This window comes from Chiloscyllium punctatum, chromosome 23 (assembly GCF_047496795.1).
Source record: "Chiloscyllium punctatum isolate Juve2018m chromosome 23, sChiPun1.3, whole genome shotgun sequence".
Taxonomy (NCBI): Eukaryota; Metazoa; Chordata; class Chondrichthyes; order Orectolobiformes; family Hemiscylliidae; genus Chiloscyllium; species Chiloscyllium punctatum.
In genome coordinates, this window is record NC_092761.1 from 91,923,283 (window position 1) to 91,945,139 (window position 21,857).

The 21,857-nt window shown below is 41.5% G+C and overlaps 1 protein-coding gene across 4 annotated transcripts in view; it reads right to left on the minus strand.

Moving 5' to 3' along the window:
- Window positions 1-69: 69 nt before the first annotated feature.
- The window catches only part of LOC140494253 (membrane frizzled-related protein-like), a 75,895-nt gene continuing 54,107 nt past the window's right edge, over window positions 70-21,857 (minus strand). For 3 of the 4 annotated variants that reach the window (XM_072593499.1, XM_072593501.1, XM_072593502.1), the window contains exons 10-14: window positions 13,223-13,371; window positions 12,387-12,517; window positions 10,971-11,105; window positions 4,439-4,566; window positions 70-385 (exon numbers count right to left, since the gene is read on the minus strand). In XM_072593499.1, the coding sequence (XP_072449600.1) occupies window positions 161-385; window positions 4,439-4,566; window positions 10,971-11,105; window positions 12,387-12,517; window positions 13,223-13,371 (768 nt within the window). In that variant the 3' untranslated portion in view covers window positions 70-160. The remainder of the gene's footprint in view (window positions 386-4,438; window positions 4,567-10,970; window positions 11,106-12,386; window positions 12,518-13,222; window positions 13,372-21,857) is intronic. The other variant, XM_072593500.1, reaches the window with a different exon arrangement.

The window sequence follows — 21,857 nt, forward strand, 5'->3', positions numbered from 1 at the left end:
CATATTTTTGGTCTTGTTGAACATATACAAAAACTTCACTTTTACAAGAAATATGTAATTAATGTTTTATTAAGATTTGTTCCTGCAGTCTCCCAGATGCTGTTGTTTGCAGAGTAAGATGAACAGTAGTTACAGGTCTGGATGGGAATGGTGGGTTATCTCACGCTCTCACGCATTCAATTGGATCATCAGAATCTGGGAAAATGTTACAATTGAAAGGCCACATTATGCCCAGAGACTCGAGTGAATGCTGACATTGTTTCTCAGCAGATTGGCAGAGGGACTGACACGGTGGCATCACTCCACCATCCTGTGTACATTTAGGCACAATGATACTGCAGGTCAGTAGGCGTAGAGTCTCATAGCAAACCAACTCAGTCAGAAGCTATCAGAATAAAAAGATAAAGTGTTACTCTTGAGGCATCCAAAGGGTTACAACTGGTGAAAATCATTAGCATTTGAACTTTGTTAGATCAAATCAAATAGCCAATCACTCAACAGAAAGTTGAAAGTTGAATAATTCCTATTCAAGGGTCAACCAACAACAGACTCCATTAAAAGCAGTGGCGTGACCAATGCCAATTTATTCATTAAGAAACAAATTAATAAATGTTTGATTGTGATGAGGATCTCACTATTTCTGCAAACCCAGAATGATTCAAACTCACAGCACAGAAATAATTCATTAAAACTGTGCTCCCTAGAATTACCCCACCTTCCTGCTCTGACCCATTATCTACTGGGACCTGTGAAACTCCTCAGGTCCTTGAGTTTTCTGTCGTACTCAGAATCTAGAACACAAACTTATCATCACCTAAGACTTAGTTAATCTCATCTGCTCTTTTAAACTTTGAATTTACCTTGAATTATGGGCTTTACCCTGCATTTCTAAAAGACATGATATTCCAGTACTGCTGAGACTGAGCTGCTTCCCTGCACCAAAAGAGGGACTTGTTCTCACGGAAACAGGGATTTCCCTGTAACAGGGAACAGTTAGGTATTGAAGTGTAGTAGTCCAGTGTGCAATAATTGATGGGTGAGGATGGGTAAATATTTTGAAGATTTGTTTAACTGTCATTTGGTATTGAGGAATATTTATGCAGATTTTTTGACAGAAGAATGAATGATTGGAGCGAAGATTGGGGTAACCACTGCATGTTGAAAGTGTGGGCTATTTGGACATAATCCTCTTTCTATATTGAATGGAAGCATACCACTGAGTCTCTAACTATGTTCGAACAGCTCCTAGCTCACTGTGCAATTTAATTTCAAGGAAATTTATTGAATTATTTCCTTTTGCTGTTATTTCTCTTACATGGTCTTTCCCATTAATGAGGGGAAATGTGAGGTTATGTACTTTGGCAGGAAATATTCGGCAGAGTAGAGGAGCTGGATATTATTTAAACAGAGAACAAATGCAGAAAGCTACACAGCAGGTATTATGGGAGCCATTGTGCATGAATCACAAAAAAACTAGAATCCAATTTCAGCAGGCCATGGGGAAGGCAAATGGAATATTAGTTTTTTTTTCAATGGGAATAGAGTATAAAGGTAGAGCGGTTTTTCTAAACCTACACAAGACAATAGTCAGACCGGTGGCACTGTGGCTCAGTGGTTAGCACTGCCTCCTCGCAGTCCCAAGGATCCGGGTTTGATTTCACCGTCGAGTGACTGTTTCTATGGGGTTTGTGCATTCTTTGTGTCTGCATGGGTTTCCTCTGGGTGCTCAGATCTACTCCCACAGTCCAAAGATGTGCAAGTTAGGTGGATTTGCCATACTAAATTATCAATAGTGTTCAGGGATGTGCAGGCTAGGTGGATTAGCCATGGAAAATGCAGGATTGCAGAGGTAGGGTGGGATGGTCTTTGGAGGGTTGGTGTGTACTCAATGGGCCAAATGGCCTGTTTCCACACTGTATGGATTCTATCACATGATTCCTCACAGCTGTGAACAGTTTTGGGCCCCTTATCTAAAGAAAGCTATACTGGCCTTGGAAACAATCCTGACAAGATTCACTCGACTGTTACTAGGTACGAAAAACATTCCTGATGAAAGACTTTTGCCCGAAACATTGATTTTTCCTGCTTCTCGGATGCTGCCTGACCTGCTGTGCTTCTCCAGCACCACTCTAATCTTGACGCTAGGTCTGAAAGGACTAGCTTATGAGGACAGATTGAATAGTTAGGGCCTGTATTCATTGCAATCCCCCAGAAGAGTGAGAGGTGATCTTATTGAAACACAGAAGATTCTTTGAGAAGTTGACACATAGATATGGAAAGTCTCAGACCAGACAGCATAATCTCAGAATAAGGGGTTGCACTTTTAAGATAGAAATGAGCAGGAATTCCTTTTCTCAGAGGGAATGAATCTGTGGAATTCTTTAGCATAGAGGGCTGTTGAGGTTGGGTCATTAGATATATTGGATTAGTGGTGCTGGAAGAGCACAGCAGTTCAGGCAGCATCCAACGAGCAGCGAAATCGACGTTTCGGGCAAAAGCCCTTCATCAGGAATAAAGGCAGTGAGCCTGAAGCATGGAGAGATAAGCTAGAGGAGGGTGGGGGTGGGGAGAAAGTAGCATAGAGTACAATGGGTGAGTGGGGGAGGGGATGAAGGTGTTAGGTCAGGGAGGAGAGGGTGGAGTGGATAGGTGGAAAAGAAGATAGGCAGGTAGGACAAGTCTGGACAAGTCATGGGGATAGTGCTGAGCTGGAAGTTTGGAACTAGGGTGAGGTGGGGGAAGGGGAAATGAGGAAACTGTTGAAGTCCACATTGATGCCCTGGGGTCGGAACACTTCAACCCTAGGGCATCAATGTGGACTTCAACAGCTTCCTCATTTCCCCTTCCCCCACCTCATCCTAGTTTCAAACTTCCAGCTCAGTTACTGTCTCCTTGACCTGTCCAACCTGCCTATCTTCTTTTCCACCTATCCACTCCACCCTCTCCTCCTTGACCTATCACCTTCATCTCCTCCCCCACTCACCCATTGTACACTATGCTACTCTCTCCCCACCCCCACCCTCCTCTAGCTTATCTCTCCATGCTTCAGGCTCTCTGCCTTTATTCCTGATGAAGGGCTTTTGCCCAAAACGTCGATTTCGCTGCTCGTTGGATGCTGCCTGAACTGCTGTGCTCTTCCAGCACCACTAATCCAGTATTTGGTTTCCAGCATCTGCAGTTATTGTTTTTACCTCATTAGATATATTAAAGAGTGAATAAGAGTTTTAATCAGAAAGGGGGTCAATGGTTATGAGGAAAGGCAAAAATGTGGAGTTGAGGATTATCAGATCAGCCATGAGCTCATTGAATGGCAGAGGAGACTTGATGAGCTGAATGACCTACTTCCACGCCTGTGTCTGATGGTCTTACAGACTGGAGCCCCAGGAATGTTACTGCCCCTGAAAAGACCTTGTGCCATTTCAGACTAACACAATCCAAATGACTAATTCCAAGTGTATTTTAGAGTCATAGGGATGTATATCATGGAAACGGATCCTTTGGTCCAACCCATCCAAGCTAACCAGATATCCTACCTAATCTAGTTCCATTTGCCAGCATTTGGCCCATATCCCTCTAAACCCTTCCTATTCATATACCCATCCAAACGCCTTTTAAATGTTGCAATTGTACCAGCCTCCACCACTTCCTCTGGCAGCTCATTCCATACACATACCACCCTCTGTGAGAAAAAGTTGCCCCTTAGGTCCCTTTTATATCTTTCCCCTCTCACCTTAAACCCATGCCCTCTAGTTCTGGACTCCCCTACCCTGGGGAAAAAACTTTGACTATTCACCCTATCTATGATTTTAAAAACCTCTATAAGGTCACACCTCAGCTTCCGATGCTCCAGGCAAAACAGCCCCAGCTTATTCAGCCTCTCCCTATAGCCCAAACCCTCCAACTCTGGCTCCAGTGTTTTCTGTGAAATGTTATCAACAGAATACAGTTGAGTTGGACTCAATTTAAAAATTAACTAATTAAATATATTTACAGAAGTTTACCTGCTCAGGTGAATAACCTGGGGGGGCTGGATGTAGTTAAATGTCACTGCAGTAGTAATCTCAAATTCCAGACTAAAGCTCTGGAACCTGGTTCAAATCCCATCTGGCAGATGATGAAACTTGAATTCATTGAAAATTTGGGACATGTAATTACTGTCGATTGTTGTATAAACCTATCTAGTTCATAATATCCTTTAGGAAAGGAAATCTGCTGTCTTCCCCTGGTCTGGCCTAAATGGGGTTGACTCTTAATTACCTTCTGGGAATGCAGGATTGGCAAAGCATGCTGGATAGTAACACGCACATCTCATTAACGATTTTTTAAAGAAGAGAACAATACACCACATTAGAACAGTGGTATTGCACACTGAGAATTTTCTGTACCAGTGGCAAACTATAGTATCTTTAGGTCGGGTTGCACTAGCCGAGTCCCTCACCTTGTAGTCCTTCAGGGTAGAAATAGCACTCCTCTGATCTGCAATTCCAAGCCAAATATTGGGGAATGAAGTCTCATTATAACTGAGGCCTTGACACATCGCCACCTCAATCTTCTCACAATTAGCTTCTGGGAAGGAAGAGCAAAAGAGTCATTATGTGCTTGAATAAATCACATGAGTGTGGGGCAGTTCTCCAATTTCTACATCTACCTCCCCCAACCCTCTGGTCTAGTGTATATATGTACGGCCAAGGGCCATACAAGTCATTGACCAGAAGATTACCCAGGTTCACCCTGTGGTCTGAGTTCAGTTACTAGGGGTAAAGTTGATGCTTCAGCTAGGAAGGTTATCACGATGGAAAAAAACTTATGACACTGTCCAGTTCAAATCAAAAAGTATAACTCCTTCGGCTGAGTACTCAATGATAATGGTGATGTTAAATCACTCAAATCAGAATGTCCCAATTTAAATCCTAAAAAAGGACTCTGTAACTTCATTGGAAGAACAGAAAAAAATGAGAGGGAAATTAAGGAGAGGGGGAGAAGGTCATTACATTTTCATCCAAAAAGAGTAAAAGATCAGCTTTACAACTCATAGACTCATAGAGATGTAAAGCATGGAAACAGACCCTTCGGTCCAACCCGTCCATGCCGACCAGATATCCCAACCCAATCTAGTCCCACCTGCCAGCACCCGGTCCATATCCCTCCAAACCCTTCCTATTCATATACCAATCCAAACTGTAAAAAAAAATCCTTTCAGAACTACGTGAATTTTGTTAATAAAGGTATATTTGTTAAAATACTATCAGACACCACTCCCTGGAAGATCCTGTGAGATTTTCAACTTTAAGCCCGAGGTTTGAGCTTTATTTGACCTGAGGAAATGGATGTCTTTCACTCCTTTTCTTTCAGGCTTGTCAGTAGTCTCACTTTACCTCTGTTTAGAACATAAACCAACTAACTCTTCACATATTTATCTAATAAAATACATCAATAAGTATCAAAGATACTGTTACCAAATAGTCAATCTGGGGCTACAGGTTCCCTAGGGAGACATTAAAAGGAAATAATATAGATTCATTGAGATGCAGATTGGATAGATTTTATTTCAAAAAATAATATTTTAGAATTCAATATCGGAATAATTTGAGACATAGCATGTGGTGAGTGTAACATGGCTTGGGCAAAATAGGTGAATTTGGATGGATGGATCACAGTGCTGAGAGTGTTTGTCAGTTCATGTCTCCCTCTGCTGTAGGCTCACTGATAGAAATTGTTTGCTATGAGTAGAAATAAGAGTGGTTTAGTGCGCAGTAAGACAGGATGGAATCACTGTCAGCTTGGTGAATAATGGAGGGGGCATTTGGTTTTCTTTTTCTTTTATATTTATCAGCCTCCAGTAACCAGGAGTTAAAAAGCTGCACAATAGGACAGGGGCTGAAAAAAAAATCAAAGTGACATCAGAAGAGAATTGGAAACTCATTAAAATCATCTTCAATTTATTGTTAATAGTAGAAAAGTAAGCTTCAGTTATATACAGAGCAGCTTAGACATGTGGAATGCCCATTCTTTAGCATTTGGGGGATGAGAAAGCTGAAGCTCTGGGTTTCAGAATTCAAGTGGTAGTTGGAGCGATTGGGGACATGCCCAAGGCTGAGTTACATTGTTAGCATATTCAGGGAAGTGATCACAGCACAAGTTAGGGACCTGCTGGGCAGAAAGGGACTATTGAATGTTAGATAGTCCAGGAAAACCAGGCAGGTAGAGCAGGAGTTTCCACAACCTCACTTAAGAATTGGTTTTCCATCCTGGATACTTATGAAGGCAATGATTCCTTAGAGATTGCAGCATCCCCATGGGTGGGCCAGCTGTCAAAGTGGGAAGGAGGAAAGGTGGAAGTATCATATTGATAGGGGATTCATTAGTTATGGGAAGAGACAGGCATTTCTGTAGCTGGAGATGTGACTCCGGGATGGTATCTCCTTGGTGTCAGGATCAAGGATATCACAAAGCAACTGCAGGAAATTCTTCTGGGGGAGGATTTCCTCCAGATGTTGTGGTCCACATTGTTATCAATGATACCAGTAGGAAGGAAATGTGGCCCTACAAACACAATTCAGAGAGCTAGGTAGAAAATTTGTAAGCAGGAACTCAATAGGAGTAATCTCCAGAGATAGCACAAGAGTGTACAGAAATAATAGGAGGATAAGGCAGCTGAGTGTGTGGCTGGAGTAGGAGGAAGAGCTTCAATTTCCTGGAGTGCTGGGACTGGCTTGAGCAGGTTGGCACCTGTCCAAGCTGGACACTTTGTGGCTGAACGTAGCCAGGATGTCCTTGCAACATGTTTTGTCAGCTCTGCTGGTCAGGGTTTAAACTAATCCAGCTGGTATGTAAGTACTATCAGAGAATAATAGAGTAGTCACAGGGTTTACATAAATACAGGAAGAAATAGATACAACTAGACCAGAGAATAATAAAGGGAGTTATTGTAAAGAAGAAATTGAAACTTTCCAAATCAGGGTTACACAGCATGGAATATTGTAAATAGGGTTGGTGAGTTGTACAAGATAATGCATGGCTTAGAAAGGGTGGATGCTGGGAATTTGTTTCCATCAGGCGGGCAGACTCGGACCCATGGGGACAGCCTTAGAATTAGAGGGGGTCAATTTAAAATGGAAATGAGGAAACATTTCTTCAGCCAGAGAGTGATGGGCCTGTGGAATTCATTGCCACGGAGCACAGTGGGGGCCGGGGCGTTAAATGTCTTCAAGGCAGAGATTGATCAATTCTTATTCTCGCAGGGGGTTAAAGGATATGGAGAGAGTATGGGTAAGTGGCGTTGAAATGCCCATCAGCCATGATTGAATGGCAGAGTGGACTCGATGGGCCGAGTGGCCTTATTTCCACTTCTATTTTATGGAGTTACAGGTGCTGATTGCCAAGTGGATTATAACATTATGGTCATAACAGCGACCTGATTGAAGGAAATATTTCTGGTTGTAGGGTGTTCATGAAAGACAGATAAAGAAGAAATGCAGGAGGGGTGGTACTATTGGTTATGGAGAGTATTGCAGTGCTAGAGAAAGAGAATGTTTCAGAGGGTTCAGAGAATTAATTTGGCTAAAGTTAAGAATTAAGAAATATGCAATTACATTGCTCAGTGTAGTCTATAGAATACAAACAAGTGACAGGGAAGTTATAGAGGAGCAAGCATCATAGAGTAGTTATAATGGTGAAGTTTAATTATGCAAATGTAGACTGCAATTTTGGTAGCGTTAAGGGCAAAGAGGAACTCATCTTCTTGGATTGCTTTCGAGAGAATTTTCTGAAGCATTATGTATCTACTCCAACAAGTAGGGAGTCCAACAACTGCTAGATCTGGGTCTTGGGTACATGATGGCCAAGTAGATCAAGTGACAGTTGAGGGACATTTCGGGAACTGTGAGCATTGCATCATATGGTTTAGGGAGATAGTGAGAAAGGGAAATGGATAATCAATTAATTAACCAAGCAACTTCAATGGAGCAAGAACAAAGCTGGACTGGATAGACTGAAGCCAAACATTAATGGAAAAAACTCTACTAGAATAATTGTCATGATTTGGAGATGGACTGCGGTGTACAAAGTTAAAAATCACACAACATCAGGTTATAGTCCAACAGATTAGTTTGTTCTACTTTTCCCTTTTGAGGGAATGTTCCTTGATGTAGCTGTGCCTTTTTTTTTGAAGTAGCCCATTATTCAGGTAAAAATCATACAACACCAGGTTATAGTCCAACAGGTTTAATTGGAAGCACATTAGCTTTCAGAATGGAACCAGCTGATGAAGGAGCGACGCTCCGAAAGTTAGTGTGTTTCCAATTAAACCTATTAGACTATAACCTGGTGTTGTGTGATTTTTACCTGAATAATGGGCTACTTCAAAAAAAAAGGCACAAATACGTCAAGGAACATTCCCTCAAAAGGGAAAGGTAGAACAAACTATTCAGAGCTCCCGAGTTGAAAAAGGAGATAGAAATTAAGATAAAAAAGAAAATGCCTGCTTCTGACAGTTATTAGGTAGAAAATATAGTTGAAAATCAAACTGAATACAAAATGTTCAGAAAGAAAATGGAAAAAGCAAATAAAAGAAGGAAAGAGGAATGACATAACGAGAAATTCTAAAGTCTTATATATACATGCAAATAGTAAAAAGATTGGTTAAGGGAGGAGTAGGACTGAATGGGGACAAAAAAATGAGATTTACGCATGGAATAAGGGGCACGGCTGAGATATTAAACTGATATTTTGCATCAAACTCAGCCCGTATTGACAAAGCAGAAAACTCCCTTACAAGAAGCATTTAAATTGAGAAGAAGGAGGTATTGAATTAGTTGCTAGGACTGAAATGTTGGTAAGGCAGCAGAACCAAACATCCTGAGAGTGAATAATTACAGATAAAATGGCCATAATCTTTAAATCTTTCCTGGACACAGCAGTGGCGCCACAGGGCAGGGAAATTGCAAGCGTTATGTTGTTGTTGTTCAAAACAAACTGAAAAGGAAAAGGGCAGCAATTACTGACCATTCACTTTAACTTCTGTAATGGGGAATCATCCAGAAAGAATAATTTGGTGAAGAACTAATCACTATATGAACAAATATCAATGAATTAGGAAGAACCAGCATAGATTCCTTCAGGGAAGATCATGTTTGGTGAACCAGTTGGAGGTAGCAGAGATGTTTGACAAGGACTTTCAAAAAGCATTGATACAGTGTCATACAACAGCTTTGTGGACAAGAGTTACATATCATGGAATAAAGGGGACGGCAGCAACATGAATGCAAAATTAATTGCAAGATAGGAAACAGAAAGGAATGGTCACAGGATACATTTCAAACTGGAGACAGAAGTTTGTAGTGGTGTTTTCCAAAGGCTGGTGTCACTTTTCTTGATTTATGTTAATGATCTAGACCTTGCAATTCAGGTGAAAATTTCAAAGTTTATACACACTAAAAAAACTTGCAAGCATTGTAAATTGTGAGGAGCTCAATGTAGAAGTTCAAAAGGACATTGATAGGTTGGTTAGGTGGGCAGATAGGTGGCAGATGTAGTTCAGTGCAGGGAAGTGTGAGATGCTATGTTTTCATGGAAAGAACAGGGAAAGACAGGATAAAACAAAAGGTATTTTAAAGGGAGTGCAGAAGCAATGAGACCTGAGTGTAAATATATATACACACATAAGTCATGAAAAATTGTAGGTCAAGTAAAGACAGCAGCTAATAAAGCATATCCTAGAATTTATTAATAGTGTCATAGAGAACAAGAACTGGGAATTATGCTGAACCTGTATAAGACACGAGTTACATGTCAGTCAGAGTATTGCATTGTTCTGAGCATCACACTTAGACAGGACATGGATGCATTGCAAAGAATGCAGAAGAGATTTATGGGATGGCTCCAAGGATGAGAAACTTCCATTAAGAAGATAGATTTGAGACATTGGGACTATTCTCCTTCATGAAGAGAAGGCTAAGAGGAGACTTGATTGAATTTTTCAAAATCAAACAGATGTAGACAAAATAAACAGGGAGAAGCTGTTCCTGGTCATAAAAGGATCAAAATTAAAGGGTACAGATTGAAAGTGATTTACAAAGAAGTAAGTGAGAAATGAGAAAAAAAAACCTGTACATGCAGCAAGTTTCTGGGTCAAAGAAAAACAGAAATTGCTGGAGAAATTCAGTAGGTCTGGCAGCATCTGTGGAGAGAGAAAGAAAATTAACATTTCCAATCCTGTGGCCATTCTTCAGAACTAGAAGTAGCAACAAAAATGCAGTGTTTCAGTTTATGGTGGACTGGGGGAGAACAGGAGGAAGAGGATAGATGGAGAGGGAACCTTTAAAGAGAAAGGAAACAGCAGACAAATAAAGGGATTGTTGATACTAGGCAAGAGAAGGAGAGAAGCTAGAAGGTGATAATAGGGACTATGTGTTGCTGAAAATGTTTTTGGCTGTGCTAAAAGCAATACATTTCATAACAGGACCCAGGATCATGAGGGCAGGCAATTGGACAAGGAAGGAGTATTCATGTTCAAAAATTGTGAAACTCGATGCTGAGTCCTGAAGGTGCTAAGGAACTGAGGCAGAAGGTGAGGCTTTGATCCTCCAGCTTGTGTTGAACTTTGCTGGAGTTTTGCAACACAAATGGTTTGTGCCCAGAATTCATTTCCTGGATAAGGGGGGTGAAAGCATTCAAGACAGCATTAGATTATTGAACAGAAATAATGTGCAAGGTTCAAGGGAAAGAGTGGGCTGATAGCATGAAGTCATGATGCTGATTCAAGACGTCATTGCAGACACAATCAGCTAAATGGTCTTTTTCCACACATAACAATTCTGTGATTAGCCACCAGATCATCATCATTCTATACTCTAACAAGATGGTTGATGATCAAATCAGTGGATTGCAGAGTTTTTGCCACCAGCAGTTTCTATGTCCCTGTAGGCAGCTGTGTAACATGGTTTTATTAAGCCCGATACACTGTCTCATACCATAAGGGAGGTGGGTAACATCACTGCAGTTCATCTCATCGCTCCCATCTGAGCAGTCATTCCAGCCATCACACACCCACTGCACTGCTTGACACTGTCCATCTATACATCTGAATTCATGAGGGCTGCATGTTGCTGTGAGAGAGAAAACAGGAAAGAATCATTAGGGTGAACGATCTAACAATATCTGAGTTTTGTAAACTTTTAAAAGCACAGCATGCAGCGTTATTTCTTTTCCCAATGTCACAAATAGAACAGAAAATTTGAAAGGGAGAGAAAATATTGGAGTGTGAATAGATCTAAGTAATAGCAAGTCACAAAGTCTATCAAGGGATAAGGGTCCATCAGAAAAGGGAAATTAAATTTTCATTTTGAATATTTTATCCACTGAATCCATGAACTTTGGAGTTGTATCACCAGGTTAACACCCAGAAGCCATCAGGTATATCCTCGATTCATTACTTATGTGTCACAGGTGTCCAGTTGCAGTACGGTATCTTTCTGATTTTGGTAAAAATTAAAGCAAGAGTCAGTGTGGTTCATTGTTCACAACGACTTTGTTATCTGCTCAAGCTAAAGGATCTACACTTCAAAAATACTTTGGATGAGAAACAGTATAGGATACATGAAGGCAATGAAAACTGCTGTATGATAGAAATGTTTCTTCCCTTTTTAAATAATTTTTTATGATGTAGGAGATTAAAGATAGAAAATGAATTACTTAAAAAACAAAAAGTCAAAAATTTAAACCTGAAACAGGATATTATAGAAATAACGATGTAGCACAGTGTCATGTTCAAATTCGAAATAGAATGTTTTATTCACATTTTCCATTTAGAAGTAATGCTGTGAAATGGGAGAGGGTAGAGTTTAAGCCTGTGATCCCTATCAAACTTCTTTACTGATCTTCAATTGTACATGTATTTTACATGTAATCTGTGAATCATAGAATGATTGCAGCACAGGAGGCCATCATTAAATCTGTACACTGGGGAATGTACAACATTAAGTCTGGCCCATTGGGGTCTCTGTAAGAGTAACTCACATTGTCCCAGATCTAAGAAGGTTCATAACTTTATCCTCATGAACCAATGTATGACAGTATCTCACATATTGAAGATGTTAATAATTTACCTTTTAAAAATTTGTTGAAACTGTGATTAATGTACTAGGTGAGCAATCAAGAGGATTAGCCCATTTGATATGATGGGTGAGCGAGGGAGAGAGCAAACCCTTTAATTCATTTATTCAGTTATACCTGAAACACAGACGATCCCAAGGAGAGCTCAACCACTCATTCCTTCCTTAAGGATGTTATAAAGCACAGAAAGAAACCAAAGCATAATCATCAACTTGAATTGATAAACAGTTCTGTGAGGCTTGAGAGACCAGGCAAAAGTCTGAAGTGTTTCTTACCCTCACTCTTGTTTATTGATTGGTAGGTGGCAAAGAATCCCGCCTCTGATTCTTCTACATCAGCCACAAAAAGAACCAGCATCTCGTGTCGGGTGGATGTCAGAACTGGAGGGAGTGAATGCCCACAAAATCTTTAAAAGGAAAGAAGTGTCTAAACTTGGTGCTTTTCAAACCTCTTTTAACCCACCTTCTCTCAAACTGCCTTCCAACTCCTTGAAACCTCACAGTCTGAAGGCTTTGAGACGTTACATGAGTTGAACAACAGTTTTCATCAAAGCAGCATTTTAAACATAATGAACAATCGGCAATGTTTCAGGGAGAGTCAGTAAACAAAATATAACGCCAGACAGATGACCAAATGATTGTTCACTGAGGTAGGATTTAAGAAGTGTCTTAAAAAGGAAAGTGAGGGAGAGAGTGAAAGAGAGAATTACAGAGCTTTGAGCTGATGCACTTAAAGAATGGCCACCAATGGTAGAACGACTAAAATTGGTCAAGAAGCCAGAAGCAGGTATCTTGGATGAGATTATAGAGAGAGTGAGTGGTGAGACCAACAGTGGATTTGGAAACAAGGATGAAAATGTTAATATCAAGTTGTTGCTTAGCCTGAAATCAGAGTAGGATCGCAATTATGTAAGTGAAGGAAGAAAGGGTTACATTACAGGATAGGGCTCAGAGACTTAGATCACCACAAATTTAAGGAGAGTAGATGTAATGGCACACTAACGATGAGACTCTCTGTGTCAGGTAGTTTAAATCTGGGCCCAGAAGGAAAACTCTTACTTCATTGATCTGTGATATTATAAAGTGCCCTGTGGATATTTTATACACATTACCTGCCCATGAGACGACTGGGACTGCTGTTAACCTGGTCATGTACCTCCACAAAGTCATAGCGACAGTCAGCTGCAGGCTCCAGGCTGAAGTTGTGGAATAGCAACTGAATGACATGACCCTGAGGAACTGATATGTGCCACACACACACCTACACAACAGAACACAAGAAATATCAACCAGGACATTGTCTGTAAAATTATACCATCAACAATTAGAATTCTTCACTGAAACAATTTTAATTACTTCCATGAGGTAAGATGTAAATCGACAGCTGGAGAAAGAGAAAACCTGTCAGCATGCCGAGACGGGTAATAAATCCTGGCCAGCCACAAACACCCATGTCCCAGGGTGAATCAAACCAACATTGGTTGTAAGTGCTGTGGATGCATCATAGATGCAGACAGATCTGGAAGGTGCCCAGAAAGAAAAGCTTGCATTTAGATAGCACTTCCCACAACCTTAAGGTCAAAGCAAAGTGTCTCAAAGTAGTTTCAGGGTGATGTAATGTGAGAAAAACAGGAGCAGCTTGAGCACAGCGAATTTCTCAAAATGGCAATATAAACAATGAAAATGTTATGGTTATGTTCCCTAAGGGATAAATTTTCGTCAAGACATCAACGGAACATTTCTTTTTTTCAAATAGTTCTATTGAGATCTTTTATATGCAGCTGAGAAGATCAATGCTGGGTCCATTGCTTTTTGTCATTTATGTAAATGATTTAGATATGAACATCGGAGGTACAGTTAGTAAGTTTGCAGATGATACCAAAATTGGAGGTGTAGTGGACAGCGAAGAAGGTTACCTCAGATTACAACGGGATCTTGATCAGATGGGCCAAAGGGCTGAGAAGTGGCAGATGGATTTTAATTTAGATAAATGCGAGGTGCTGCATTTTGGAAAGGCAAATCAGGGCAGGACTTATACACTTAATGGTAAGGTCGTAGGGAGTGTTGCTGAACAAAGAGACCTTGGAGTGCAGGTTCATAGCTCCTTGAACATAGAGTCACGGGTAGATAGGATAGCGAAGGTGGTGTTTGGTATGCATTCCTTTTAGTGGTCAGAGTATTGAGTACAGGAGTTGGGAGGTCATGTTGTGGCTGTACAGGACATTGGTTAGGCCACTGTTGGAATATTATGTGCAATTCTGGTCTCCTTCCTATCGGAAAGATGTTGTGAAACTTGAAAGGTTCAGAAAAGATTTACAAGGATGTTGCCAGGTTTGGAGGGTTTAAGCTACAGGGAGAGGCTGAACAGGCTGGGGCTGTTTTTCCTGGAGCGACAGAGGGTGAGGGGTGACCTTATAGAGGTTTATAAAATCATGAGGGGCATGGATAGGATAAATAGACATGGTCTTTTTCCCTGGGGTCAGGGAATCTGGAACTAGAGGGCATAGGTTTAGATTGTGGGGAAAGATATAAAAGGGACCTAAGGGACAACTTTTTCATGCAGAGGGTGGTGAGTGCATGGAATGAGCTGCCAGACGAAGTGGTGGAGGCTGGTACAATTACAGCATTTAAAAGGCATCTGGATGGGTATATGAATAGGAATGGTTTGGAGGGATATGGGCCCAGTGCTGGCAAAAGGGACTAGATTAATGTCGGATATCTGGCTGAAATGGACGAGATGGATAGAAGGGTCTTTTCCCGTGCTATACATCTCTATGATTCTATAAGACCAACAGGACCTTAGCTAAATGCTTAATTCAAAACACAACGCTTCAGCACTAAAGTGCTAGATACAAAAGACTGTGAGCCCCAACAATATTCAGCTATAGTGCTGAAGACTTGTGTCCCAGAACTAGCCACTTAGTTAACCAAGATGTTTCAGTACAACTCCAACACCGGAATCTACTTGACAATGTGGAAAATTGCCCAGGTATACCCTCTACACAAATACAACCCAGCCAATTCCAGCCCTAGCAGAAAGCTATCAATCGTCAACAAAATGATAGAAGCTCTCCTCGACAATGAACACTGAAACAGCAATAACCTGTTCACTAATTTTCCGTTCAGGTTCCACCAGGGCCACCTAGCCCTGATATTTTATAGCATTGGTCTAATAATGGACAAAATAGCTGGATTCAAGATAACATTTGAGAGTTATTATCCTTGACAACAAGCTAGCATTTGACAGAGTATGACATCAAGATGTTCTGGCAAGACTAAATCAGTAGGAACCAAGGGTAAGTTTTATAGTTGTAATACCTCTCTTCATATGTCAGTCCTGCCATACCAGGAATCATTCTGGTAAACCTTTGTTGCTCTCCCTCCATTGCCAGAACATCTCAAATAAGGAGACCAAAACTGCTCACAGTACTCCAAGTATGGTCTTACCAAGGCCCCATACAACTGCAGCAAGACATCCCTGCCCCTGTATTCGAATCCTCTCACCATAGAGGCCAATAGACTGTATACCTTTTTACCACCTGCTGCACCTTCTCCCTTTCCACAATTGGTGTTGAAAAGCACCCAAGCCTCACTGAACCTCCCCATTTCCGAATCTATTGCCATTCAGATAACAATCTGCCTTCCAGGTTTTACTATCAAAGTGGATAACTTCACATTTATATACATTACTTAAACTGCAATGCATTTGCCCATCATTCAACTTGTGCAAATCATATTGAAGCATCTCTGCATCCTCCTCAATGTTTGCCCTCCTGCCCAGCTTTGTATTGTCTGCAAACTTAGACATATTACATTTAGAACTCTTATGAAATCATTGATATATGTTACATAAAGCTGGGAATCAAGCACTGATCCTTGCAGCACATGGGGAAAAACCATATATTCTATTTTTTTTAATTTCTGGTCAAGATGCAGATAAAGCAAGCAACTGAGAAAGAAAATGATATGGCGATGTTTATTAGAGGGTATTTTGAGTCTGGGAGTAAAAATGTCTTATTATAATTATGTAAAGCCTTGGTGAGACCTGGAGTATTGTTTGTAATTTGCTCTTGTTATCTACAGAAAGACAGACTTGCCATAGAAGGAATGAATTGAAGATTGACCAAACTAATTCCTGGCGCAGAGAGACTTATTTTGATGAAAATGTAAATAGACTGGACCTCTATTGTCTGGAATTTAGAGACATTAGAAATGATCTCATTCAAACATCCAAACTTCTTCCAGGCATTGACAGGGTGGTTCCAGCAGTAGGCTCCTCTTGGCTCAGGACTCTAGAATCCGGGATAAAGACTCAGAATGAGGAATCTAGGGCTGAGATGAGGAAGAATTTATTCACCACAGCATGGTGGAATCAGGGGTTGGACACAAAAGTGATGTGGAAGAAAATCTCTCATGGTCTAATTGAATGGTGGAGCAGGTTTGATGGGCTGACTCCTGCTGCTCTTTCTGTTCTATAAGGCAATTGGTACATGAAAAGATGAACTCACATCACAGATAAACTCTATCCATCAGCACGTTCCTGAGAGGGTGGGTAACCAATTTGGTACCAGTTTGGTTTGAATTGTTCCATGTAGCAAAACAGGAATACATGTTGTTAGAATTAAGGCTGGAGGAGACCATTCTAGTCCCACAACTTCATTGGTCACAACACATAAATTAAAAAAAAACTTTTTCCAGTTATTAAAATGATCAATTAGATACCATATCTAAAAATAGGTTTTAATGACAAAGATCTATCAACCAGGTTTCTTAATATCCAAAATTATGGATTTATTATCAATACAAAACTTATTCAATAAATATGCAATAATTGGTTAATATTGGGATGCTCAGGAGGATGTATTTATGTTCATTTTTATAAATATCTCCCACACAAAGTCTTTAAGAAAAGAGGAGAAAAAAAGAACAGATTTTGCTTCAGAGATTTTCTTTAAAAAAAAACTTTGGAAATGGATCCTACAAAGTAAGAGGATAAAATGGAGAATATTCCAGTTGCTGTGATGTTCTGGTGGTCAAGTCATTAACCTGAAGCCTTGCAGATACAGCTTCTTAACAAAATACAATCTTGACAGATACTTTTAATGGCTTTTTGAGAAGAATAACTAATTTTTCCTGAATGTAACAATGAAGAAAGAACACTACAGCACGTGAACAAGTCCTTTGACCCATGAAGCCTGTACCAATACACGATGCCTTACCAAACTAGAGAAAATCATTGCCTCAGCAGTGTCTGTAACCCTCTATTCCCCACCTATTCATTATTTGTCAAAGTTAATACCCTTCAAACTAGGCAACATCCCAGTATACCTTTTCTGTACCCTCTCCAATGCTTCCACATCCTTCTGCTAATGCGACACTCAGAACTGTATATGACATTCAAAATTTTGCTGAGCTATATAGCTACGATGTAACTTGCCAATATGTGATATATTCTTTGCCTGACCAATGAAGACAAGCAGATGATTCCTTGGCTTTCCTCCATCTGAACTGGTTTGCAGGTGAGTGAAATGGGGTGGGAGAGATGGGGCTGGATGTTGGTAGAGGAGGATAAGGAACTTCTCCAAACAATGCTATTCAAAACAGCCCCAGCAGTAGCTAGAGTAGAACAAGCAATTATCACTAGTTATGTGATTTTTAGGAAGTTTGGTTGAAAAATTGTCTGATGTGAACTTTCAAGTAACACTTTGAAATAAGCCACTCCAGATGCGTCCATACAACTTGAAATAAACTCCTTTTCTTCAAAACATAAGCCCCTAAAGCTGCATTAAATTTAAGCATCTTTATAATAGTACATACTCTTGTTTCTAACCTCAGACCTCATAAGGAAACATATAACTACAAGCTATGAAGTATTATGTAATAAACCTAACTTGTTCAACAAGACTGAGCCTGTCCTCTGAAAGACTGTATGTGCAAATTTCCCTACTTGGTAGCAGTAATTTAGACTAATACCAAGAGGAAGGATTGATGACAGTGAGTCTACCTAAAGCATCTCAGATGGATCAAGTGGGCACCATAACAACAGATACCAACTTTTAAAAAAGTTTTCATGTTCACATCACTATCTGCAAGTTTGACTCCAAGCTGTGCACACTATTCTAACCTGGGACCATGTCATGGTTTCTTCACTGGCATGGGATGAAAATCCTGGAACTCACTTGCAAACACCGCTGTTGGTCTACACACACTATACTGACTGACTGGCTCACTGCTACCATATCAAGTCTAATTTGGAATGGGCAACAAATGCTGGCCTTTATAGTGATCAAAAGAATAAAAGGTCATTTCTGGAGTGGTTTTCACATTAAAGACTGCGATGAGGAGGGCTTTTTTTTCTGTTTGAGGATCATGAGTCTTTGGAACACTCTTCATAGAACTCCTAATGTGGAAGAAGGCCATTTAGCTCATACTAACACTCCCATCTAGAAATCTTCCCCCTTCCCCACCCAATAACCTTGTATTTCCAATGGTTCATCCACCTAGCCTGACATCCCAGGACATTAGAATGACCAATCCACCCTAACCTGCACAACTTTAGACTGTGGGAGGAATACAATGCAGACATAGGGAGAACATGCAAACTCTACACAGACAGTCACCCAAGGCTGGGTTGCTGGCACTGTGAGGCAGCAGTGCTAACCTACTGAGCCACTGTCCCTCTCTTCCCCAAAGAACAACTGAGATCACTGAATACTTCTAAGGAAGAGGTAGATAGATTATTGATTAACAAGGTCATCAAAGGATATCGGTAGTTGATGGGTGTGTGTAATTGAGACCACTGTCACATGATGTTGTGCCTTTAGTTAAGAAAGGCTGTAAGGAGAAGCCTGGGAACTAAAGATCACTGAGTCTGACATCAGGTGGGTAAGTTGTCTGACATCAGAGGTGGGTACGTTGTTGGAGGGAGTTCTGATAGGACTTACATGCATTTGGAGAGGCAAGGTCTAATTAGGGATAGTCAGCATGGCTTCGTGTGTGGGAAATTGTGTCTTACAAACTTGATTGAGTTTTTTTCAGGGTGTACCCAAAAAGATTAATGAGGGCAGAGTAGTAAGGCATTGTCTACATGGAATTCAGTAAAAACCTTTGACAAGGTTCCACATGGTAGACTGAATAGCAAAATGAAATCACATGGGATTCAGGGAGAGCTTGTCAATTGGATACAAAGTTGGCTCGACAGAGGGTAGTGGTAGAGAGTTGTTTTTTGGACTGGAGGCTGATGACCAGCAGTGTTCCTCAGGGATGGTGCTGGGTCCACTGTTCTTTGTCATTTATGTAAATGATTTTTTGTTTATCAGCAGGAAGAGCAGGAGCAATGCCCAGGGGACTGTCAGTAAGGAAAGTGATTAGGAGTTAGAGGAGTGATTCGGTTAGAGGAGGATGGGTGGGAGACACTACCTAAGTAGTGTTTCGGGTAATGCAACCGCCCAAACATATAACCTCACTTCCCCAGCAGTCTGGTGTCTGCTCCTGCTCAGCATGCGCTCCGCCTATTCACGAGGTACATTTTTAAAGTAATCATAGAACATAGAACATAGAACAATACAGCACAGTGATTAGGCAGATGGAGTTCAACCCTGCCAAGTGTGAAGTTGTCCATTTTGGAAGAACAAATAAGAATGCGGAATACAGGGTTAATGGTAGGGTTCTTGGTCAGGTGGAGGAACAGAGGGATCTTGGGGTCTATGTACATAGATCTTTGAAGGTTGCCACTCAGGTGGATAGAGTTTGTAAGAAGGCCTATGGAGTATTATCGTTCATTAGCAGAGGGATTGAATTCAAGAGTCGTGAGGTGATGTTGCAGCTGTACAGGACTTTGGTTAGGCCACATTTGGAGTACTGTGTGCAGTTCTGGTCGCCTCACTTTAGGAAAGATGTGGAAGCTTTGGAGAGGGTGCAGAGAAGATTTACCAGGATGTTGCCTGGAATGGAGAGTAGGTCATACGAGGATAGGTTGAGAGTTCTCGGCCTTTTCTCGTTGGAACGGCGAAGGATGAGGGGTGACTTGATAGAGGTTTATAAGATGATCAGAGGAATAGATAGAGTAGACAGTCAGAAACTTTTTCCCCGGGTACAACAGAGTGTTACAAGGGGACATAAATTTAAGGTGAAGGGTGGAAGGTATAGGGGAGATGTCAGGGGTGGGTTCTTCACCCAGAGAGTGGTGGGGGCATGGAATGCGCTGCCCGTGGGAGTGGTAGAGTCAGATTCATTGGCGACCTTTAAGCGGCATTTGGATAGGTACATGGATGGGTGCTTAATCTAGGATAGAAGTTCGGCACAACATCGTGGGCCGAAGGGCCTGTTCTGTGCTGTATTGTTCTATGTTCTATGTTCTATGATTACTTTAAAAATGTACCTCGTGAATAGGCGGAGCGCATGCTGAGCAGGAGCAGACACCAGACTGCTGGGGAAGTGAGGTTATATGTTTGGGCGGTTGCATTACCCGAAACACTACTTAGGTAGTGTCTCCCACCCATCCTCCTCTAACCGAAAAACAGAAGAGTTCTGTGCGCCGATTTGGTAAGCTAACTCTTTAGGAATTCAGACGAGTGGGAATGGGAGTTAGCACAGTTGAATGTTCCTCCTGCAGAATGTGGGAGGTGAGGGTCACCACTAGTGTCCCTGCTGACTGCATCTGCGGGAAGTGCACCCAACTCCAGCTCCTCGGAAACTGCGTAAGGGAGTTGGAGCTGGAGCTGGATGAACTTCGGATCATTTGGGAGGTGGAGGGGGTAACTAGAGGCCATGGTTTAATGTAAGAGGGGAAAGATATAAAAGAGACCTACGGGGCAACGTTTTCATGCAGAGGGTGGTACGTGTATGGAATGAGCTGCCAGAGGAAGTGGTGGAGGCTGGTACAATTGCAACATTTAAGAGGCATTTGGATGGGTATATGAATAGGAAGGGCTTGGAGGGATATGGGCCGGGTGCTGGCAGGTGGGACTAGATTGGGTTGGGATATCTGGTCGGCATGGACGGGTTGGACCAAGTAGTCTGTTTCCGTGCTGTACATCTCTATGAGTCTAGGACTCTATGACTCTATGAGGTAGTCACACCTCAGGTCCAAGAAGGAGGTGGATGGGTTGCTGTCAGGGGACAGAAAGGGAACCAGCAGGTGGTGTAGCGATCCCCTGTGGCCAATTCCCTCTATAACAAGTATTCCGTTTTGGATACTGTTTGGGTGGGGGGGGGGGTACTTAGGTAGGCTATACAGTACAGGTCTCTGGCACTGAGTCCATCCCTGTTGCTCAGAAGTGGAGGGGGAAGAGGAGGACAGCAGTTGTTATTGGGGACTCCATAGTCAGGGGGACAGATAGGAGGTTCTGTGACTCACGGTTGGTGTGTTGCCTCCCAGGTGCCAGGGAAGGGTGAACAATAAGCTATTGCAGAAAATACGGAGGCTTGGGATTGAGGGTGATTTAGCGGTTTGGATCAGAAATTGGTTAGCTGAAAGAAGACAGAGGGTGGTGGTTGATGGGAAATGTTCATCAGTTACTAGTGGTGTACCGTGAGGATCTGTTTTGGGGCCATTGCTGTTTGTCATTTTTATGAATGACCTGGATGAGGACGTAGAAGGACGGGTTAGTAAATTTGAGGATGACACTAAGGGTCAGTGAAGTTGTGGACAGTGCTGAAGGATGTTGTGGGTTACAGAGGGACATAGATAAGCTGCAGAGCTGGGCTGAGAGGTGGCAAATGGAGTTTAATGCAGAAAATTGTTAG